At 44.4% G+C, this 23,528-nt stretch overlaps 1 protein-coding gene across 6 annotated transcripts in view; it reads right to left on the bottom strand.

Annotated features, from left to right (window-relative positions):
• Nucleotides 1-23,528, bottom strand: part of LOC110503310 (rap1 GTPase-activating protein 2) — a 106,361-nt gene that overhangs the window by 22,952 nt on the left and 59,881 nt on the right. For 3 of the 6 annotated variants that reach the window (XM_036962066.1, XM_036962065.1, XM_036962063.1), the window contains 3 exons: nucleotides 12,250-12,334; nucleotides 3,163-3,198; nucleotides 1,329-1,373 (listed from right to left, as the gene is read on the bottom strand). In XM_036962066.1, the coding sequence (XP_036817961.1) occupies nucleotides 1,329-1,373; nucleotides 3,163-3,198; nucleotides 12,250-12,334 (166 nt within the window). Of the gene's footprint in view, nucleotides 1-1,328; nucleotides 1,374-3,162; nucleotides 3,199-6,756; nucleotides 7,267-12,249; nucleotides 12,335-23,528 lie in introns of those variants that run through there. The other 3 variants (XM_036962067.1, XM_036962064.1, XM_036962068.1) reach the window with 3 other exon arrangements.

The raw sequence follows: 23,528 nt of genomic DNA, 5'->3' as shown, positions 1-23,528 counted from the left end.
CTGAAAAGGCTGGGTAGGTGAAAGCTATGTGGCACAGAACCATTGCTTACACCTATCAATTTGTGTAAGATCAGTGATTGCTTCAAGAAAGGGAGGAAGGCAGGGTGTGTTTGCAAAATATTCAAACAAGGCCTTGAACTCCATTACAACTGGGGCAGTCAGTCACCATAGAAAGCTTGTACACAGAAACACAGGGTGAACATATATACGGTGACTTATTCAACACAATGAAACAGCACAGACATCAAACAGGCAAACACTGATGGAGGAGTTCTGACACTCTCAGGGATACGAGATAGTCTCAGGATTGACTCTGTGAGCCCCTGGGTTCATCATTACGTCACTGTGGCTGGTGTATGATGTCTAAACATGCTGTGATGTGATGGTCACAGGGACGGACTGGGACCAGAAATAGGCCCGGCCATTTCTAACACAGCGGACCATTTGTTTCTCTTGAGGCTCCCCACACCAGCCCATTTTTAAATATTTGAGACACCTATTATTAGTATTATAATTGTGCACAACAACAAAAAATATGTCAGATGGACTAAAGATGGACCAGCCCATCTGGTACTTGACAGAATTGCACCATTGCCAGTCCATCCTTGGATCTTTCCAATCAATCTCCATGCCTTTGTTTTACACTGTGTATCATCCCAGGAGATTGAGGGGAATAGCATTCATTACGAACAGCTGTTTGTTATTTTAAGTTAGCCTGGTTGAGGGGACCTGGTTGAGGGGACCTGGTTGTGTGGACCTAGTTAAGGGGACCTGGTTGAGGGGACCTGGTTTTGTGGACCTGGTTGAGGGGACCTGGTTAAGGGGACCTGGTTGAGGGGACCTGGTTGAGGGGACCTGGTTGAGGGGACCTGGTTGAGGGGACCTGGTTGAGAGGACCTGGTTGAGGGGACCTGGTTGTGTGGACCTGGTTGAGGGGACCTGGTTGAGGGGACCTGGTTGAGGGGACCTGGTTGAGAGGACCTGGTTGAGGGGACCTGGTTGTGTGGACCTGGTTGAGGGGACCTGGTTGAGGGGAACTTAAGAGAGTGTTACAAGAGCGTGGTAGAGAGTGGTGAAACTACTCCAGGGGATGACAGGGTTAGCACGGAGGATGACCACCACCACAATCAAACAAAGAAGGGATGGAAAATACTAATAAAGGAATACATGAATACATAAATGAAAGAATGGACACAGAGGCGATGTCAATGCACCACGACAGAGAAGCATGCCCAGTGGTGAGGTCAATGCACCACGACAGAGAAGCATGCCCAGTGGTGAGGTCCACAGATACTTGACGTGAGTGTGTGTGTGTTTGTTTCTCAGACCTTGCTTCTCTGCGAGTGGGGCTTCGTCTCCTCAGATTTAGGGACCTGGTTAGGGTCACGCATGTGGACGGAGGGTCACAAGGGTACAAAAACGATCATTCCTGACTTACGCAACTCCCAAATAACTTACTGTACTAACATATTGTACACTGTTAGAAAAAAGGGTTTCAAAAATGGTTCTTCGGCTGTCCCCATAGGAGAAACTTTTTGGTTCCTGGTAGAACCCTTTTAGGGTTCCATGTAGAACCTTCTGTGGAAAGGATTCTTCATGGAACCCAAACGGGTTATACCTGGAACCAAAAGGATTTTACCTGGAACCAAAAAGGGTTATTCAAAGGGTTTTCCTAAGGGGTGGGAAACATTCTAGGTTCTTTCCAAGAGTGTACTGAACCTTCTTTGGGTAAACATCTGATAGGTGGAACCCAGGTAAAATATTTGCTTGGGTATGATAAGTGTTTGCAAATATGCAGAGGATACATGACTGAAGTTGACACGTCCTGAATTACCCAATTACCAATCTACTGGAGAGACCTGTGGAGAAAGACGTCTTGCATGTGGGAAGGCTCTGAAGCCTGAATCCTTACCACACACACAGATTCTCTCAAGGCTTTTATCAGACTTAATCATATCTCAATCAACCTTATCCCAATGTGGGAAGTCATTCTCCAGACTTAAACCACATCACGATCCCTACTTTACATTATTGATTTCAGTGGTCAACGCACAGACTGGTCTAGCTATCTATCTATGCACTCTCTGCATGCGTTTGAATGGTCCCCATCCTCCAGTGATGCTTGTCTCCGGTTCAACACAGTGACTCTGACATAACCTGGTCCCAGAACTGTTTGTGCATTATTGAGGGAGGGAGCTCGTTAACTATGGTCCGGTTCGGCTCATTACTCAATCAGGACCAGAGACTGAACCCGGTCGTCCCGGTTCCTCAAAACAAGGGCGGCCGCGCTTCCAAACCAAACTTCCATGGCTTAATAATTTAACTAAATTATGTTTTCTTTTTTTCTTTTACCCCCTTTTCCTCCCCAATTTCGTGGTATCCAATCGTTAGTAGCTTCTATCTTGTCTCATCACTACAACTCCCGTACGGGCTCGGGAGAGACGAAGGTTGAAAGTCATGCGTCCTCCGATACACAACCCAACCAAGCCGCCCTGCTTCTTAACACAGCGCGCAACCAACCCGGAAGCCAGCCGCACCAATGTGTCGGAGGAAACACTGTGCACCTGGCAACCTTGGTTAGCGCGCACTGTGCCCGGTCCGCCACAGGAGTCGCTGGTGCTCGATGAGACAAGGACATCCCTACCGGCCAAGCCCTCCCTAACCCGGACGACACTAGACCAATTGTGGGTCGCTCCACGGACCTCCCGGTCGCGGCCGAGCCTGGGCGCGATAATTTAACAAAATGTAATGCTAAATTGTAATTATTTCGCCTCCGTGGCCAATTTATTGCCTTACCTCCCTACTCTTCTACATTTGCACACACTGTACATATATTTTTCTATTGTGTTATTGACTGTGCGTTTGTTTATGTGTAACTCTGTGTTGTTGTTTTGTCGCACTGCTTTGCTTTATCTTGGCCAGGTCGCAGTTGTAAATGAGAACTTGTTCTCAACTGGCCTACCGGGTTAAATAAAGGTGAAATAAATAAACAAATAACGGGACCCTTCTGCTCGTTGGAGAGGACCCTTGAATAAAATCTCAGGAAGTGGTGAACGTGTCGCGCTTTCATCACCACGTCCCATGCCAGCAGCAGTGGGAACTTAGAGAGAGGAGAAGGAAGGAAAGAGAGAAGGAAGAAGAGAGGAGAAAGAGGAGTCTCACCTGCATCCTTTCCAGCATGTCGAAGAACTCGGCAGACTGAAACCAACAGACAAACAGAGGTGATTATTTTACTACAACGGCATACAATTATAGTGAATGCAGTGATAACGTATCAAATTGTCCTGGACCAATCTGATCACTATAAAACGTATCAAATTGTCCTGGACCAATCTGATCACTATAAAACGTTTCAAATTGTCCTGGACCAATCTGATCACTATAAAACGTTTCAAATTGTCCTGGACCAATCTGATCACTATAAAACGTATCAAATTGTCCTGGACCAATCTGATCACTATAAAACGTTTCAAATTGTCCTGGACCAATCTGATCACTATAAAACGTTTCAAATTGTCCTGGACCAATCTGATCACTATAAAACGTATCAAATTGTCCTGGACCAATCTGATCACTATAAAACGTATCAAATTGTCCTGGACCAATCTGATCACTATAAAACGTATCAAATTGTCCTGGACCAATCTGATCACTATAAAACGTATCAAATTGTCCTGGACCAATCTGATCACTATAAAACGTATCAAATTGTCCTGGACCAATCTGATCACTATAAAACGTTTCAAATTGTCCTGGACCAATCTGATCACTATAAAACGTATCAAATTGTCCTGGACCAATCTGATCACTATAAAACGTATCAAATTGTCCTGGACCAATCTGATCACTATAAAACGTATCAAATTGTCCTGGACCAATCTGATCACTATAAAACGTATCAAATTGTCCTGGACCAATCTGATCACTATAAAACGTATCAAATTGTCCTGGACCAATCTGATCACTATAAAACGTATCAAATTGTCCTGGACCAATCTGATCACTATAAGTGGAGTGAACTGTATTTCCGAAATAAGAACTAAATTCATTCATGGTGAATAATGTCACTTAGGGTTCAATTTGCTATAGGTTGAGGTGTGGCGTTGTGATGTCCACAGTGTGAGATGGTTTAGGTGTGACCAAGTGGTTTCTGGGTATTTTCTATGGAAATGGAGGGAGATCTGGTCACTGAGGCTGCATTCCAGGCTGACTACATTGAGATGTACAGTACAAGAGCTAACCACATCATGTGATATAGCAATCTGATGGCTGACTGGGCAGTCTGCAACGCAGCCTTGAACATGGCCTGAAACCTCTCAAACCCAGTAGCTACAATTGTCACACCACGATCATCTCTAGCTAGCAGCATTTCCACCCTGGTTACCAATAAAAGCTCAATGAGCTGAGGCAGAGCAGATAAGGAAGGACAGTCCTACACCCTCTCACACCCATATGTGCAGAATATTATCCAAACACAGATAACCAAGCCCACTCCACTCCACTTCCTCAAAACAGTCACTCCAGGAAAAGAATGGACTGTTGTTGTGCTCGTATAAAACTAAACTAAAGTTCTGGGTCAAAATATTACTGACAGGACAATGGGAAAACAAGTACAGACAACCAAATATTGGTAGTACATGTAGTGCATTGTCATTATTGTAAAAATCATCAAACAATTCAATTAACTAATGTCAATTCGGGAACCACTCTCAGCTGAATGAGAGTGGGGATCAGGAAGTAAGCTTGTCATTAACACATGATCCCAGTAGCTGTCCAAGATTTCTACAAAAATATGATGACCTACTATTAATTACAATATATTTCCTTCCAAACATGTTTTTTAAAGTAGGCCCTATGTTAATAAGAGATTAACAGGGATTGCAGGGACTCCTGAGTGGCGCAGCGGTCTAAGGCACTGCATCTCAGCGCAAGAGTCACTACAGTCCAGGGTTCAAATCCAGGCTGTATCACATCCAGCCGTGATTGGGAGTCCCATAGGGCGGCTCACAATTGGCCCAGCGTCGTCCGGGTTCGGCCGGGGTAGGCCGTCATTGTAAATAAGAATTTGTTCTTAACTGACTTGCCTAGTTAAATAAAGGTTAAATAAAAAATGAGAAGCTTTTCTGTGTGACCCTGCTTTCCCTATTCCCAAACAACACAACGGCGTGGGAAAATACAAGTCATTATAAATATTATAAATAAGTAAAGGAAGAGTCAACAACATTATTTGGATAAGAGAGAACAGAATAAGAGCTTTAAGAATGTCATTGATTTTCACTTTAACAGGTGATGGACGACAAACTCTACAAAGAAACAAAAAGGCCTTGACAGTTTTTGACCTGACAAAGATCCATCTTGCATTAAAACATTGTTTTATACAGTGTTGTCCCGGCCTTTTTGTGTCTTTATAATGAATGCCAGTCAATCAACAAACACATAGTTCTCTATGTGACAGTCAATAGTCATACTCAGGAAATATGCTAAAGACACAAAGAATGAGGACTACAGACTGCAGAAAAGGATGTGGACTACAGGAAAAGGAGGACCGAGCACGCCTCCATTCTCATTGGCGGGGCTGTAGTGGAGCAAGTTGTGAGCTTCAAGTTCCTTGGTGTCCACATCACCAACAAACTATCATGGTTGAAACACACCAAGATGGTCGTGAAGAGGGCGCAACAATGCCTGTTCCCCCTCGGGAGACTGAAACGATTTGGCATGGTTTCTCAGATCCTCAAAAAGTTATACAGCTGCACCATCGAGAGCATTCTGGTTGCATCACCGCCTGGTATGGCAACTGCTCGGCCTCTGACCGCAAGGCGCCACAGAGGGTTGTGCGTACGGCCCAGTACATCACTGGGGCCTAGCTTCCTGGCATCCAGTAATTCTATACCAGGCGGCCCTAAAAATTGTCAAGGACTCCAGCCACCCTAGTCATAGACTGTTCTCTCTGCTATAAGGGGTACCGGAGCGCCAAGTCTAGGTCATAAAGGCTTCTTAACAGTTTCTACCCCCAAACCATTAGACTCCTGAACAGTTAATCAAATGGCTACCCGGACTATTTACATTGTCCCCACCCCCCATTTTTATGCTGCTGCTCCTCTGTTTATTATCTATGCCTAGTCACTATACCTCTACCTACATGTACATATTACCTCAATTACCTTGACTCTGTACCGGTACCGCCTGTATATAGCCTCGCTACTGTTATTTTATTGTTGCTCCTTAATTATTTGTTATATATATATATACACATATGTTTTCTTCTTAAAACTGTATTGTTGGTTAAGGGCTTGTAGGTAAGCATTTCACTGTAAGGTCTACACCTGTTGTATTCGGCACACACAATTTGATTTGATGAGGAACACAATCAACGACATTGTTTGAATCACAGGTTTCAGGTTTCAAGGTTGGCAAGTAGAGCACACAGACTAAGGCAGTCAAGGCACGACCTAACCAGACATGCACGAGGCAGCAGGAAAATGCATCTTTTCATACAGTGAGCCTAATGGCATTTAAATGTACTTTTCGTGGCATTTTATGCAGACACTAATGACAAAGCTAAACACAAATGCTTTGAAAGGTGTGAGCTTCAAGGAGTCACTCTGACATTAGTGCTGGCCTATCTACACAGGTACTGATAACCCCTTATCAACGCAGCCATTAAGCCCACGGCAGTACAGCGACATGTTATATCATAGTCGAACACCACCAGCAATACCACTAAACACACCAAGACCTAGAAAACCCATGTCTTACCTTCAGATATACAACCTGGCACTCTGTAAACCAGGAAAAGGATCCATTTCAAAACATCTCTTTACTTTCCCGGGATCCACCTGAGCTCAGGTGAACACGCTAATCCCACAGCTGTGAGTGCAGCGGGAGTTACCGTTTAGTTATTCATTAACCTGCCACAGTGTCCCAAACCCACGTAGCTAGTCCCACAGAGTCAACACAGAGAGGCAGGCTCACGCAGCCCTACAGATGGGCACTGTAACCTTGGTGATTCATCGTCGCCCCCCCGTCTGAGGTGAGAGAACTGCTGAGGGCCACTGGGGGCTGTGGTGGGCCTCCTAGGGGCCAGACGGAGGTCTATCAATCGGACGCCAATCAGAGAGGAACCGTGACGCGAGCGGAGCGCGGACAGGCTGAGAACCAAGGTGTAAAAGATCGGTCTGTCTTCCCCTGCCTCCAAGGCTGGCTCACCACAGAGTCTAGATGTGAAATACCAATCTGTGTGTCTGTCTGTGCTGCTCTCTCTCTCTCTCTCTCTCTCTCTCTCTCTCTCTCTCTCTCTCTCTCTCACCTCTCTCTCTCTCTCTCACCTCTCTCTCTCTCTCTCTCTCTCACCTCTCTCTCTCTCACTTCTCTCTCTCTTTCTCTCTTATCTCCCGGGGCAACCTGCTGCACCCCTGCTGTCCACACCAAGATTAGAGGGAAGGACTGGCACTGGGAGGATTCAAACACCACGGTCTCCGGGCACACAGCCCGTAACCCATATTCACTCACAGCACTAGTGCTGCTTTTTGAGTGTAACACCAGCATTCCACTAGTGTGTAATACCCACCCTGATGTAATGCTAGAGAAATTGTGTTTCCATAGCTAGGGCTGAAAGTGAGGCCTTGTGAAGAGCAGAATCAACAACCTCAAATCAACAAAATCAAAACACGTGCTTAATGAAGAAGATGTTAAAGTTCCCAAGTTAGCCTTTGTTATGTAAATGCAGCTGAAAAGTATCAGTGTCCTGGCTTTGGCCCCAAGTGAGAGCAGGTCCACAGGGGCCATGGCGCAGTGAGACACGGAAACAGAAATGCCTGAGCCTTTTGGGTAAAACACTGGCGTAAATTCATTGACGTACCATTGAATACACTTCAATGTAAAACCTGTCAAACTTGGTCTTACTATCGGCAGATGTTATCACAGGTGCAGCGAAATGTTTGTGTGTGTCCCTGGTCTCTTACCGTCAACAGCATAGGCACATGCATAAACACTTTTTCTCATTGCAAACCTTCTTTCATTCACACTGTTTCTGCCTGTGCAGATGTTTCTCTCAAGCAAATGTACCAGTTGTCAGGTATTTACAAATGAAGCAGTCACACGATATTGGAATGCGCTGTCAGTCCTCCTGTAGCACAACACGGCAATACACATTCTGGCTCCTCAGTCGGACTAGAAAAACGGAAAAAACTGCTCATTAAGAAAAACTACACTTCAGTCTTGGGGGTGTGGTTCGATGTGGCAGTTACTTATCTTTGTCCCCCATGAGACACCATAGGAACAAAGACCATATTACTTCCTCAACATAGATTCTTTCAGACTATGTAAGATTTTCAATTTCTGCACAACGTGCTGTCTTGTGTGAACAAAGTCAGATCCGCTGCTCTGATGGACAGGTCTGTCTTCTGTCCTGTATGAGTGTTCTGCAATGGGATAGAATAGAGCGCAATCACCACAGATGTGTATCTCGTGTCAATGGACAAGTGACCATTGTCAAAATCAGGACCCAACCCTCAAATAAATCGTGACAACTCACTTGCAAAACTCAGGTTCGGACGAGACTGATTCTCTGAACAAAATTATCCCATTTACACTTTGTAGTCAATATTTGGACCCGATTAAATGTTCCACCTGAGCCGTTTTCTATCAGGGAAGTTGTTTCTTTCCTTTTAGTTGCTCTTTAAATACCCAGTCAATACCACCACCCTGTGTGTAAATGACTGGTCAATTGATTGATTATGAATCATCCCAAATCAAATCCTATTTTATTTGCTATGTACAGTACACAGTTTACAGCAGGTTTAAAATGTGCAGCTAGTATGCTAGCTCCCTCAGTAGTGCAGTGCAATAATCAATAACAAAGAAACAATTACAAGGAATAGAAGAGGTAGTATGCATAGTAACAGCCTCATACTATTTGTACACTATAGGATATTGCGGTAGGCTGTCATTGGAAATAAGAATTTGTTCTTAACTGACTTGCCTAATTTAATAAAAAATATAAAAACTACAACATCAACAAAAAAGATCATTGTTGAGCTCCCCATCTCTGTGCCATACGGATTCTCCCTCCCCTGCTTCACTCTTTCTTTATTTCTCTCTTTCTATGTCTCTGTATGCTACATTTTCTTCACTCTCTCTTTCCTCCTTGCAGACTAGAAAAGGGATGGCCAGTCTGTTTCGAGGTGATACTACACAGCATCCTTCACAGAAAACCATCCATTTTGATTTTTATCGTTTATTCAAATCAACCTTTAAGAGCAGTCTATTTCTCATTTTGGGGAAGAATACATCTCAAAAGACTTATTACAATCAGAGAGCGCACAGATTCTTTAGCTTTTTCACTTCAGATACTTGTTGTCAGACAGTATACTCTCTCTCCCTATATACAGTGGGGCAAAAAAGTATTTAGTCAGACACCAATTGTGCAAGTTCTCCCACTTAAAAAGATGAGAGAGGCCTGTAATTTTCATCATAGGTACACTTCAACTATGACAGACAAAATGAGGAGAAAAAAAATCAAGAAAATCACATTGTAGGATTTTTTATGAATTTATTTGCAAATTATGGTGGAAAATAAGTATTTGGTCAATAACAAAAGTTTATCTCAATACTTTGTTATATACACTTTGTTGGCAATGACAGAGGTCAAACGTTTTCTGTAAGTCTTCACAAGGTTTTCACACACGGTTGCTGGTATTTTGGCCCATTCCTCCATGCAGATCTCCTCTAGAGCAGTGATGTTTTGGGGCTGTTGCTGGGCAACATGGACTTTCAACTCCCTCCAAAGATTTTCTATGGGGTTGAGATCTGGAGACTGGCTAGCAACAGTGTGTGAAAACCTTGTGAAGACTTACAGAAAACATTTGACCTCTGTCATTGCCAACAAAGGGTATATAACAAAGTATTGAGATAAACTTTTGTTATTGACCAAATACTTATTTTTTCTCTTTTTGTCTGTCATAGTTGATGAACATTACAGGCCTCTCTCATCTTTTTAAGTGGGAGAACTTGCACAATTGGTGGCTGACTAAATACTTTTTTGCCCCACTGTATATATACAGACAGTGCGTTCGGACAGGCCCTTCTCCCCCGATTGCTCAGTTTCGACGGGCGGCCAGCTCTAGGAAGAATGTAGGTGGTTCCAAACTTCTTTCATTTAAGAATGATGGAGGCCACTGTGTTCTTGGGGACCTTCAATGCTGCAGAAATGTTTTGGTATCCTTCCCCAGATCTGTTCCTCGACACAATCCTGTCTCGAAGCTCTATGGACAATACCTTCAACCTCATGGCCTGGTTTTTGATCTGACATGCACTGTCAACTGTGGGACCTTATATAGACAGGTGTATGCCTTTCCAAATCATGTCCAATCAATTAAATTGACCCCAGGTGGACTCCAATCAAGTTGTAGAAACATCTCAAGGATGATCAATGGAAACAGGATGCACCTGCGCTCAATTTAGAGTCTTATAGCAAAGTGTCTGAATACTTATGTAAATAAGGTATTTCTGTTTTTTTCGAAAGAAAATGTTTTTGGTTTGTCAATGTGGGGTATTGTGTGTTGATTGATGAGGGGAAAAAACGATTTAATCCATTTTAGAACAAGGCTGTAATGTAACAAAATGTGGAAAAAGGGGAAGGGGTCTGAATACTTTCTGAATGCACTGTATTTTTTATTTTTTTATTTATTTAACCTTTTTTTAACCAGGTAGGCCAGTTGAGAACAAGTTCTCATTTACAACTGCGACTTGGCCAAGCAGTGCGACACAAACAACACAGAGTTACACATGGGATAAACAAACATACAGTCAATAGCACAACAGAAAAATCTATATACAGTGTGTGCAAATGTAGTAAGATTAGGGAGGTAAGGCAATAAATAGGCCATAGTGGCGAAATAATTACAATTTAGCATTAACCCTGGAGTGATAGATGTGCAGAAGATGAATGTGCAAGTAGAGGTACTGGGGTGCAAAAGAGCAAAAAATAAATAACAATATGGGGATGAGGTAGTTGGGTGGGCTATATACAGATGGGCTGTCTGACAGCTGACGCTTACAGTTAGTGAGGGAGATATAAGACTCCAGCTTAGGTGATTTTTGCAATTCATTCCAGTCATTGGCAGCAGAGAACTAGAAGGAAAGGCAGCCAAAGAGGAGTTGGTTTGGGGATGACCAGTGAAATATACCTGCTGGAGCACGTGCTATGGGTGGGTGCTGCTATTGTGACCTGTGAGCTGAGATAAGGCGGGGCTTTACCTATCAAAGACTTATGAATGACCTGGAGCCAGTGGGTCTGGCGGCGAATGGGTAGCGAGGGCCAGCCGACTAGAGCATACAGGTCGCAGTGGTGGGTGGTATATGGGGCTTTGGTGACAAAACGGATGGTACTGTGATAGACTACATCCAATTTGCTGAAGAGAGTGTTGGAGGCTATTTTGTAAATGACATCGCTGAAGTCAAGGATCGGTAGGATAGTCAGTTTTACGAGGGTATGTTAGGCAGCATGAGTGAAGGATGCTTTGTTGCGAAATAGGAAGCCGACTCTAGATGTAATTTTGGATTAGAGATGCTTAATGTGAGTCTGGAAGGAGAGTTTACAGTCTAACCAGATATATATACTGTATAGAAATAAACCCCTACATTAAAATAGTCCACAGAAAGACAAGTGTTGGATCTTATTGAACCTGGCAGCTCTCTCTGCCTCTCTCTACACTTCAGAATGACCTCTAAAGAGTTACCCTCTATGAACAGTTGAATGAAGCCCATCCAGGCCACACAGAGCTGACTCGCTATGCGTCATACACACTATTCCTTTTATAGTGCACTACTTTTGGCAAGGCTCTGGTCAAAAGTAGTGGACTATATAGGGAATAGGATGCCATTTGGGACACAGAGGAGTCTGCTCCCAGGCCCAGTCAGTGTGACGTTCTGTCTGCCACTGACTAAGCTGCCTTATTCCTGTGATGATTGCAACACTAATAGAATACATGTAAATGCTACCGTGGTTCCTCTCAGAGGTGTTCTGATTGGCCAGGTAAAGACAGGTTCAGTGCACTGACACCATTGTCAGTTTTTCACACTGTTGCACAAAGCCAAACAATACCATGCTCACTTGGGTATTTACTTTCCACACTGTCCTATCCAGCATGGTTCAAGCAACTATGGTGGATGGGTAACCAGGCCAGCTTGGCTTGGTAGTTTGAAAATAGTACGATGAGTGAGACGGGCACAAGGTGCTACGTGTCCTACCTTCATGGTGGGCGGGGCGGTGCGGGGGGGCGAGGGGGGGCCATCTCCCAAGGGCACGTTGGAGATGGTCAGCAGTTCCTGCTTCCTGGAACACATCAAACACAACAAAAAACATTATAATAAGGCATCATGTCACATACAGAGGATGCAGAGGAACAATGAAGTACACAGGATCGATGCTGCATCACATCTCACCCTATTTCACTGAGATTCTAGGGTGGGAGGTAGATGGGAGAAATGTCATTCCCCTAGACTGCAGCAGCTGGTTGTGCCAGGCCTATTTATAGTCCATGTATATAAGTTTGGCTCAGACTTACTACTCCAGTCATGTGGTCAGGAAAACCCCCAAACCCTACTCATACTCCTAGAAGGAGAGAAAGGCTGTCTGGCTCTTAGACTAAAGACTAGATCTCCAACATATCCAGCCAACTGAAGTAGTGGGTGTCCAGTGAGGTTGTGGGGCGCTCTCGCTCTCTCTCTCTCTCTCTCTCTCTCTCTCTCTCTCTCTCTCTCTCTCTCTCTCTCTCTCTCTCTCTCTCTCTCTGTCTCTCTATCTCTCTGTCTCTCTCTCTCTCTCTCTCTCTCTCTCTCCCACTCTCTCTCTCTTTCTCTCTCTCCCCATCTCTCTCTCTCTTTGGGAGAAGAGGTCTGTGGAGAGTGTATGTAGTAGCTGAGAGGCCCGATAATGACTCACAATCAGATGCTCAGTGACCAGCTGAGGTGGTTGTTGAGAGGCCCCCAGGGGAGTCCGAGGGCTGAGAATGATCACACATTAAGAGGTGTTCATTTATCAAGAGGAGACAGAGTGGGGATTCAGAGGTTGATGTGAGAGACGAGACACACAGGTTTGTAATTAGTAACATTCTCTTGACAGAGTTATTAAGACAGTTATCGAACACTGGATTTCATTCCCAGCCTGTTTTCCCCTCTCGTGTGTCAAGTCAGTGTGGTCCAAGCCTTAATGTGGACTGGAGAGACCACACTCATTTAGTTTATTGCAGTTGGTTATACTCAAACTGTTTATACTTATATTTCCCTCACTAACTTTAAACATCAGCTATCTGAGCAGCTAACCGATCGCTGCAGCTGTACATAGCCCATCTGTAAATAGCCCACCCAATCTACCTGATCCCCATATTGTTTTTATTTACTTTTCTGCTCTTTCACACACCAGTATTTCTACTTGCACATATCCATCTGCTCATCTACGACTCCAAATTGTAATTATTTCGCTACTATGGCCTATTTATTGCCTTACCTCCTCACGAAATTTGCACACACTGTATATAGACTTTCTTTTTTTTCTATTGTGTTATTGACTGTACGCTTGTTAATTCCATGTGTAACTCTGTGTTGTTGTTTGTGTGGCACTGCTTTGCTTTATCTTGTACAGGTCGCAGCTTACCTGGTCAAATAAAGGTGATATTGTTTTTAAATAGAAACATTTGAGTTAAGAAAATATTTACTAAATAAACTAACGGAGAAAAAGTAACACAATAAAATATCAATAACAGGGCTATATATACAGGGGGTACCGGTACCGAGTCAATGTGCAGGGGTACAGGTTTGTCGAGGTGATTGAGGTAATATGTACATGTAGGTAGGGGTAAAGTGACTATGCATAGATAATAAACAGAGAGTAGCGGGAGCATTAATAAAAAGGGGGAATTTTGGTCAATGCAAATAGTCCGGGTAGCCATTTGATTAGCTGCTCAGCAATCTTATGGCTCGGGGGTAGAATCTGTTAAGAAGCCTTTTGGACCTAGACTTGGCGCTCCGGTACCGCTTGCCGTGCGGTAGCAAGTCTATGACTAGGTTGGCTGGAGTCTTTGGCATTTTCTTGGGCACTTCCTCTGATACCGCCTGGTATAGAGGTCCTGGATGGCAGGAAGCTTGGCCCCAGTAATGCACTGGGCCGTACGCACTACCCTCTGTAGAGCAGAATGCCGAGCAGTTGCCATACCAGGAGGGGGTGCAACCAGTCAGGATGCTCTCGATGATGCAGCTGTATAACTTTTTGCGGATCTGAGGACCCATGATAAATATTTTTGGTGTCTTGGTGTGTTTCAACCATGATAGTTTGTTGGTGATGTGGACACCAAGGAACTTGAAGCTCTCAATCTGCTCCCCTACAGCCCCGTCAATGAGAATGGGGGTGTGCTCGGCACTTCTTTTCCTGTAGCCCACGATCATCTCCTTAGTCTTGATCACGTTGAGGGAGAGGTTGTTGTCCTGGCACCACACTTCCAGGTCTCTGACCTCTTCCCTCTAGGCTGTCTCATCGTGGTCGGTGATCAGGCCTACCACTGTTGTGTCGTCTGCAAACTTAATGATGGTGTTGGAGTTGTGCTTGGCCACGCAGTCATGGGTGAACAGGTAGTACCATAGGGGACTAAGAACACACCCCTGAGAAGCCCTGTTGAGGATCAGCGTAGCAGATGTGTTGTTGCCTACCCTTACCACCTGAGGGTGGCCCGTCAGGAAGTCCAAGATCCAGTTGCAGATGGAGGTGTTTAGTCCCCGGGTCTTTAGCTTTGAGGGCACTATGGTGTTGAACTCTGAGCTGTAGTCAATGAACAGCATTCTCATGTAGGTGTTCCTTTTGTCCAGGTGGGAAAGGGCAATGTGTATAGCAATAGAGATTCCATCACCTGTGGATCTGTTGGGGCGGTGTTTTGAATTGGAGTGGGTCTAGGGTTCTTGGATGATGGTGTTGATGTGAGCCATGACAAGCCGTTCAAAGCACTTCATGGCTACAGATGTGAGTGCTACGGGTCGGTAGTCATTTAGGCAGGTTGCCCTGGTGTTCTTGGGCACAGGGACTATGGTGGTCTGCTTGAAACATGTAGGTATTACAGACTCGGTCAGGGACAGGTTGAAAATGTCACTGAAGACACTTGCCAGTTGGTCGGCGCATGCTCAGAGTACACGTCCTTGTAATCCATATGGCCCTGCGGCTTTGTGAATGTTGACCTGTATAAAGGTCTTACTCACATCGGCTATGGAGAGCGTGATCACACAGTCGTCTGGAACAGCTGGTGCTCTCATGCATGCTTCAGCGTTTCTTCCCCCGAAGGTGCACATAGAAGTAATTTAGCTCGTCTGGTAGGTTTGTGTCACTGGGCAACTCGCAACTAGGCTTCCCTTTGTAGTTCGTAATAGTTTGCAAGCCCTGCCACATCTGACGAGCGTCTGAGCCGGAGTAGTATGATTCAATCTTAATCTTGTATTAACGCTTTGCCTGTTTGATGGTTCGTCGGAGGGCATAGCGGGATTTCTTATAAGAGTCCCACTCCTTGAAAGCGGCAGTTCTACCCTTTAGCTCAGTGCGAATGTTGCCTGTAATCCATGGCTTCTGGTTGGGGTATGTACATATGGTTACAATGGGGATGATGTCATCGATGCACTTATTGATGAAGCCAGTGACTCATGTGGTACACTCCTCAATACCCTCGCATTAATCCTGGAACACATTCCAGTCTGTGCTGACATCTGCGACATCTGACCACTTCCATATTGAGAGAGTCACTGGTGCTTCCTGCTTTAGTTTTTGCTTATAAGCATGAATTAGGAGGATACAATTATGGTCAGATTTGCCAAATGGAGGGTGAGGGAGAGCTTTGTAGGCATCTATGTATGTGGAGTAAAGGTGGTCTAGAGTTTATTTCCTCTGGTTGCACATGACATGCTGGTAGAAATGAGGTAAAAACTGATTTAAGTTTTCCTGCCTTAAAGTCCCCGGCCACTAGGAACATTTTCTGGATGAGCATTATGGCATTATACAGATCATTGAATGCGCCAACATTGGTTTGTGATGGTAAATAGGCAGCTACGAAAAATATAGATGAAAACTCTTGGTAAATAGTGTGGTCTACAGCTCATCATGAGATAGTCTACCTCAGGGGACCAAAACCTCAAGACTTCTTTAATATTAGATTCTGCGCACCAGCTGTTATTGACAAATAGACATAGACCACCACCCCTTGTCTTCTCGGAGGTAGCTGTTCTGCCTTGCCGATGCACAGAAAACCCAGCAAACTGTATATTATCCATGTCATTGTTCAGTCACAACTCAGTGAAACATAAGATAATACAGTTGTTAATGTCCTGTTGGTAGGATAGTCTCAAACAGAGCTCATCCAGTTTATTCTCCAATGATTGCACGTTTGCCAATAGGACGGATGGTAGCGACGGGTTACCCACTCGCCAACAAATTCTCACAAGGCACCGGATCTGCGTCCCCTGTATTGGCGTCTCTTCATGTGAATGACAGGGATTTGAGCCTGGTCCGGTATCAGCAGTAAATCCTTCGCGTCTGACTAAATAAACAAAAAATATTTGTCCAGTTCGAGGTGAGTAATCGCTGTTTTGATATCCAGAAGTTATTTTCAGTAAGAGACGGTGGCAGAAACATTAAGTACAAAATAAGTGACAAACAACGTGAAAAAACACACAAAATAGCAAAATAGGTTCGGAGTAAAACGGCAGCTATCCCCTATGGTGCCATTCCTTAGCTAGCAGCTAAAATAAATGGTAAAAAATGCTATAGAATTAAGATAACAACACATGCAAAAGGTTTGTAGGACATTCTTCCCGAATATCAGTACTCAATATCAACACCAGAAGAAACTTGATGGGAAGAAAAACCTTAAAAGCACAATGACAACATCATCAAAAGGCTAAATTATTGCAGGAGGAAATTCTACCTGAGATCAATAGTGGATATCAATATCAGAGAGATACATAACATGCAGTGCTGTATCTCCATCTGCTTCACAGTAAGTGGAACAAGGAGACCAGCATGCAACTTATTTCTCTGGTATTAGGGAACTAATTCAGCCGTCTCGCTATTGGACAATGTAATAGCTTCAATGTGTGAAAGTAACATGCTCACGCCACAGTGTTCAAAGGAAACAAGAAAGCACTTGACTACATTCGACTGCTGATCTTTCCATTCTGAAAGAACAACATGCTGCAAAGAATAGCCAGCTTTGGCTTCTTCCCTCTTTCTCTCACTCCCTCTCTCTTTTTCTTTCTTCCTCTGAAACCCCCTCTTTCTCTCACTCCCTCTCCTCCTCTCTCTCCTTTGTTCTTTGAGCTGTTAGTATGAGCACCGGGCCCGGTGAGCGGAGTGCTGGAAACAAGTGGTCATGCCCCAGACTTTGCCTTCCAGTGGCCCAGCCACCCCAGGCTTCTCCAATGCTTTCCATAGGGTCAGCCCTAAGTACCAACACAATGTAGCACTGTCTCAAGATGTCGCTAGCAGTTAACACTGAGCCAATGGTGGACACAAACTAAACAGAGTACAAGTACAAGCAGGAGAAGTTGGCTTCCTTCCCCCGTTTACGCAGTTGACAGAGATACACAGAGTGTACATAGCAACAGCTACAGCTCCAGAGAAACATATTATTAGAAAATGTCAATTTCCAGACTCCAAACTTTTGTAGCTCAGAGCTGACCTGAGTGGAAAACTTTGTTCAGACCCTTGCCCCTGGGGCTGGTCACTGTTGTCTGGGCTTAGCTTTAATAACAGCCAAGTCTCAACATACACACACACACACACACACACACAAACACACATACATACACACACACACTGCTCCCAGACAGAGACAGTGTGTGTTTGAGACAGTGTGTGAGAGATAGTGGTGGCGTAGTCTTTCCTTGCTGCCTGTCTCGGTGGTACTAATGAAACAGGTCCTGCGTCACCGTGAATGGCTCTCTCTCCGGGAGGGGTGGAGCGAAGGAGGGAGACGCAGCATGACAAAGGAAAACAGAAGGGAGGGAGGGAGGGAGAGAGAGAGAGAGAGAGAGAGAGAGAGAGAGAGAGCGAGAGAGAGAATAGGCCTTATAGTGAATGGGAAGGTTAAAGCTAGAGATTATTTTGAGCACTAACACTTTGACAACCACACACACACACACACACACACACACACACACGAATGAACGCAGACACACACACACACGAATGAACGCAGACACACACACACACGAACGAACGCAGACACACACAAACCAGACAATTAATGAATAAAAGTGTGTGGACTCAGGCCTCCCGAGTGGTGCAGTGGCCTGGCTGAGATGTTCTTGTCCCATCGCGCTCTAGCGACTCCTGTTGCGCTCCGGGCGCAGTGCATGCTGACACGGTCGCCAGGTGTAAGGCGTTTCCTCCGACACATTGGTGCAGCTGGCTTCAAGGGTTAAGCGCGCATTGTGTCAAGAAGCAGTGTGGCTTGGCTGGGTTGTGTTTCAGAGGACACATGGCCCTCGACCTTCGGCTCTCCCGAGTCCATACGGGAGTTGCAGCGATGGGACAAGACTGTACCAATTGGGGAGAAAAAGGGGGGTAAGACAAAAATAAGAGAATGGAGATAATGATATGCCCTAGGATTAGAAATCGGTATTTTTTGTATACCTTTATTTAACTAGGCAAGTCAGTTAAGAACACATTCTTATTTTCAATGACAGCCTAGGAACGGTGGGTTAACTGCCTAGTTCAGGGGCAGAACGACAGATTTTCACCTTGTCAGCTCGGGGGATCCAATCTTGCAACCTTACAGTTAACTAGTCCAGCAACCTGCGTCTCTCTCGTAGCACTCCACAAGGAGACTGCCTGTTACGAGAATGCAGTAAGCCAAGGTAAGTTGCTAGCTAGCATTAAACTTATCTTATAAAAAACAATCAATCATAATCACTAGTTAACTACACATGGTTGATGATATTACTAGATATTATCTAGCGTGTCCTGCGTTGCATATAATCTGACTGAGCATACAAGCATAAAAGTATCTAAGTATCTGACTGAGCGGTGGTAGGCAGAAGCAGGCGTGCAAACATTCATTCAAACAGCACTTTCGTGTGTTTTGCCAGCAGCTCTTTGTTGTGCGTCAAGCATTGCACTGTTTATGACTTCAAGCCTATCAACTCCCGAGATGAGGCTGGTGTAACCGAAGTGAAATGGCTAGCTAGTTAGCGCGCGCTAATAGCGTTTCAAACTTCACTCGCTCTGAGCCTTCTCATAGTTGTTCCCCTTGCTCTGCATGGGTAACGCTGCTTCGATGGTGGCTGTTGTCGTTGTGTTGCTGGTTCGAGCCCAGGGAGGAGCGAGGAGAGGGACGGAAGCAATACTGTTACACTGGCAATACTAAAGTGCCTATAAGAACATCTAATAGTCAAAGGTTAATGAAATACAAATGGTATAGAGGGAAATAGTCCTATAATTCCTATAATAACTACAACCTAAAACTTCTTACCTGGGAATATTGAAGACTCACGTTAAAAGGAGCTTTCATATGTTCTCATGTTCTGAGCAAGGAACTGAAACGTTAGCTTTCTTACATAGCACATATTGCACTTTTACTTTCTTCTCCAACAGTTTGTTTTTGCATTATTTAAACCAAATTGAACCTGTTTCATTATTTACATGAGGCCAAATTGATTTTATTGATGTATTATATTAAGTTAAAATAAGTGTTCATTCAGTATTGTTGTAATTGTCATTATGACAAATAAATAAATTAAACAATCGGCCTATTAATCGGTATCGGCTTTTTTGGTCCTACAATAATCGGTATCGGCGTTGAAAAATCATAATCGGTCGACCTCTACCTAGGATATGTCTCCTATCTTGTATCGCCCAATAAACACCCTTCATTATCTTGCCTAACTCTTTCACAATCATCACCCAAATCCTTCTTTATTGTTTTTAATTGGACCTGATTCAATTCTAATTACATCTGTTTACCTAACGTTCCACCAACATGCCTCCATGTTTCACATACTGATTACACCCTCGAGAGATGACAGGCACTGCACACAGTGTACTGTACCTGCCTCAGCTAATATCAACACATAAACAGGGGAGGGGGGGGAGGGAAGGGGGAGCTAGTGAGGGAGGAGGAGAGAGTGAGAGAGGGAGAGAGTTCATTTTTTATTGTTTATTTCACTTTTGTTTATTATCCATTTCTTGCTTTGACAATGTAAGCATGTTTCCTTAAGCTGAATTGAAATTGAGAGGGGGATAGGGAGAGAGTGAGAGAGTGAGAGAGAGAAAGAGAGAGGGCGCACAGGGGAAAGAGACAGGAGATGGAGAGGGAGGGAGGGAGGGAGGGAGGGAGGGAGGGAGGGAGGGAGGGAGGGAGGGAGGGAGGGAGGGAGGGAGGGAGGGAGGGAGGGAGGGAGGACAATGGCCCCTAATTGTGATGTTCTATTTCCAGCCAGATACAGATATTTGTTTACGAAACTCAATAATGAAGTTGATGATACCCCAGAATTACAATTACAGAAGCCCAATCATTCCTCTAATGAACTTAACATGTGGCCTATTAGACAGCAAAAACAAAAATGAGGAAATACATTAATCTGCCAGCAGGACATCAGGACTGAGAGGAATCAGGTGCAACCCGTCCATTAGCGCAGGGTTTCCCTCCCCTCGCCTCCCAGACATTTCACATTTTTGTTTAAACCCTAAACTGGCACACCTAATTCAATTAGTCAAAGGCTTGATGATTAGTTCACTAACGTCTGCGGAGGACAGAGGAGAGTCTAGCGCACTGCCCAACCTTTTAACTGTCTGTATGCTGGACATAAGCAGCATCAGCCTTTAGACAGAGCCATCAAGTTAACGATCATCATCATCATCATCATTATCATTCACCATGGCAGACATAGCTGGAATACATAGCTGCATCAATCAGGACCATGGCAGAGTACTCTACAGTATGTATAAATTATGCACTGACATAGCCCTGTATCAATAGGAGATCTGCCCGGTGTAAAAATAGCAGTGAGGATGGATGTGCTTGTTCCTCCCATCTATCCTAGCAGATCAGATAGGCCGTCCAGCGCCACGGACAGTCAGACACAGACCAATGGTTTAATGTAATGAACGTCAGTGTGTGAGGTGTTGAAAGGGCTACATTCTGCAAGCTGGGATGATGGCTCGTGACTCCCAGTATGTAGCTAACACAAGTGAAGTGGCAATTGGAGGAACCCTTACCTCAGCACTGGCCACAGGGGAGACAGTAGCTAATCATATACCTCTAAAATTTTAGCACACTATGGTGGCAGTAGTCAATCAGGACCCTTTAATTTTTCAGGTGTATGGGAACAGTAGTTTAACAAGGATTAGTGGCCTCCACAAAGGGTTAAGGGGAGCCAATAAGCCCAGTGGCACATTGAAGGCCTCTTACCTATTCACTGGGCACTGCGGGGCTAGTAGCCTGCAAGGAACCCTATAATGTTAGCATATACAGTAGTAGCCTGGGGGGACCAGTAGCCAGACAAGGACCTCTCATCTCCACATAGGCTACTGGGGTCCAGTTATAAGTCTTAAGGAATCTCATAGGCACCCAGGTAACTGAAGAGGTCAAGAGGGCTACTTCCTGTTTCCTGCTGGGACTCACTCCCAACTGGGCACAGTCAGTTCAACGTCTAGTTTTGATTTACATTTGGTTGAGTGGCCAAGTAACGTGAATTCAACGTGAAATTAACCAAAAATGTCACCGTCATTGGATTTAGGTTAAAAGTCTGGTGGAAAAAATACTAAACTCCCTTACGTTGATGACTTTTTGCAAATCCAATTAGTTTTCCACATTGATTCAACATCATCACATCTAATTTTGGGGTTGAAATGAAATGGAAACAACGTGATTGAACCAGTTTTTGCCCAGTGGGGCCGATGGATATAAAGGCTATTTATAGATAAAGGGGTCAAAGAGTGGAGAATGGAGCCCAGCCAGTCAACCGAACGGCTGAGGAACACATGTACACACACACCTTGCTGGCAGTCCTAGAGAGTGGAGGGTATACTGCGAGAGATTGATTTGTTCTCCCAAATGAAACCTGAATAAAGTTGGGAAAATAATTACTGCCGCGGCAACAAAATCGAAAAAGGGAAAAAAATCAATCGTAGAACACTGTGTGAACACTTTGATTGACCAAACCTTGCTGAGATAATGACCTCTTAGAAAGGCACCTTCTCTCAGTACGGAATCCCAAACTCAATAAGAAGAGCAGTGCTGTGGACTCCAGGGGCTTGTATTCATAAAGCGTCTCAGATAAGGATCGCTGATCTAGGATCAGGTGCCCCTGCGTCCGTGTAATATTATTCACTAAGATGAAAAAAGGAAAAACTGATCCGAGATCCAGCAATCCTTCTCTGAGATGCTTAATGAATGTGGGCCCAGATCTCAAAGGGAAGAAGCAGACAGCTGCCATCGCCGATGGCATTCTGTAATGGGTAGTCTTAACAGTCAGCATTTCTATATAGCATGCACACACAAATGAAATCAAAACCGCCTGACGATAACATAATATCCCCTTGGCTCATCTCCAGATCACAGCGTAAGCGGAGATACACTGTGTATATGAAGCCTTCGATCCGGTTGTATTACCAGACTGATTACGTTCAGCACAGGAAACTGCTGGGAGGAGAATCGACATCGGACATTGAACCACACAATCACGGGATAACTGCATTAATGCCAGAGCCGATACAGATGATTCATATCAAAATCATCTTTCACTGACTCCGGACCCGGACACGCACTCCTCCAGGCCAGTGAATACAACCATTGGTGTTAGAACAGGGTGGTCGAATCCTTTTCCTGGAGCTCTACCCTCCTGTAGGTTTTCGCTCCAACACTAGTAGTAACTAACCTGACTCAGATGATCAACCAGCTAATTATTAGAATCAGGTGTGCTAGATTAGGGTTGGAGCAAAAACCTACAGGACGGTAGCGCTCCAGAAACAGGGTTGGGCAGTCCTGTCTATGAGGAAACCATGTGCTGTGTATCGAAAATGAGACCGTTTTTAAAGGCACAGTGCAGTAAAAAAAATGATTTTCTTGTGTTTTATATATATATTTCCACACTATGAGGTTGGAATTAGGGCTGTTATTAACGCCACAACGGCGGTCACGAGTCATAACGGCAGTCAAATTCCATGTGACCGTTTAGTCACGGTGATTAGGCTTCTCCCAGCTCTGATGGTCCTGGCGGTCATTAGTAGCCGATCAAACGTTTTAATTACCTGGTACTCAGTACTCTATTGTCCCTCTAATCACTCTGACATCAATGCAAATGTAATCAAAAAAACGAATCAAACACAAACACATGAACTCATGTTGCGCAACATTTCTATAGGCTATGCAATTGCGGGAGAAAACAGAGTGATGGCCTCTATTAAAAAGAGGAGGCTCCCATCAGCTTTCTATAGGCTAGGCCTACTATATTTATTTCTCAACTTTCATAATATTAAGCACATTGCTTCTCTTTTC

This window comes from Oncorhynchus mykiss, chromosome 24, assembly GCF_013265735.2.
Source record: "Oncorhynchus mykiss isolate Arlee chromosome 24, USDA_OmykA_1.1, whole genome shotgun sequence".
NCBI lineage: Eukaryota > Metazoa > Chordata > Actinopteri > Salmoniformes > Salmonidae > Oncorhynchus > Oncorhynchus mykiss.
Note: the sequence above shows the minus strand (reverse complement) of the source record. Positions and strands in the feature narration are given on the sequence as shown.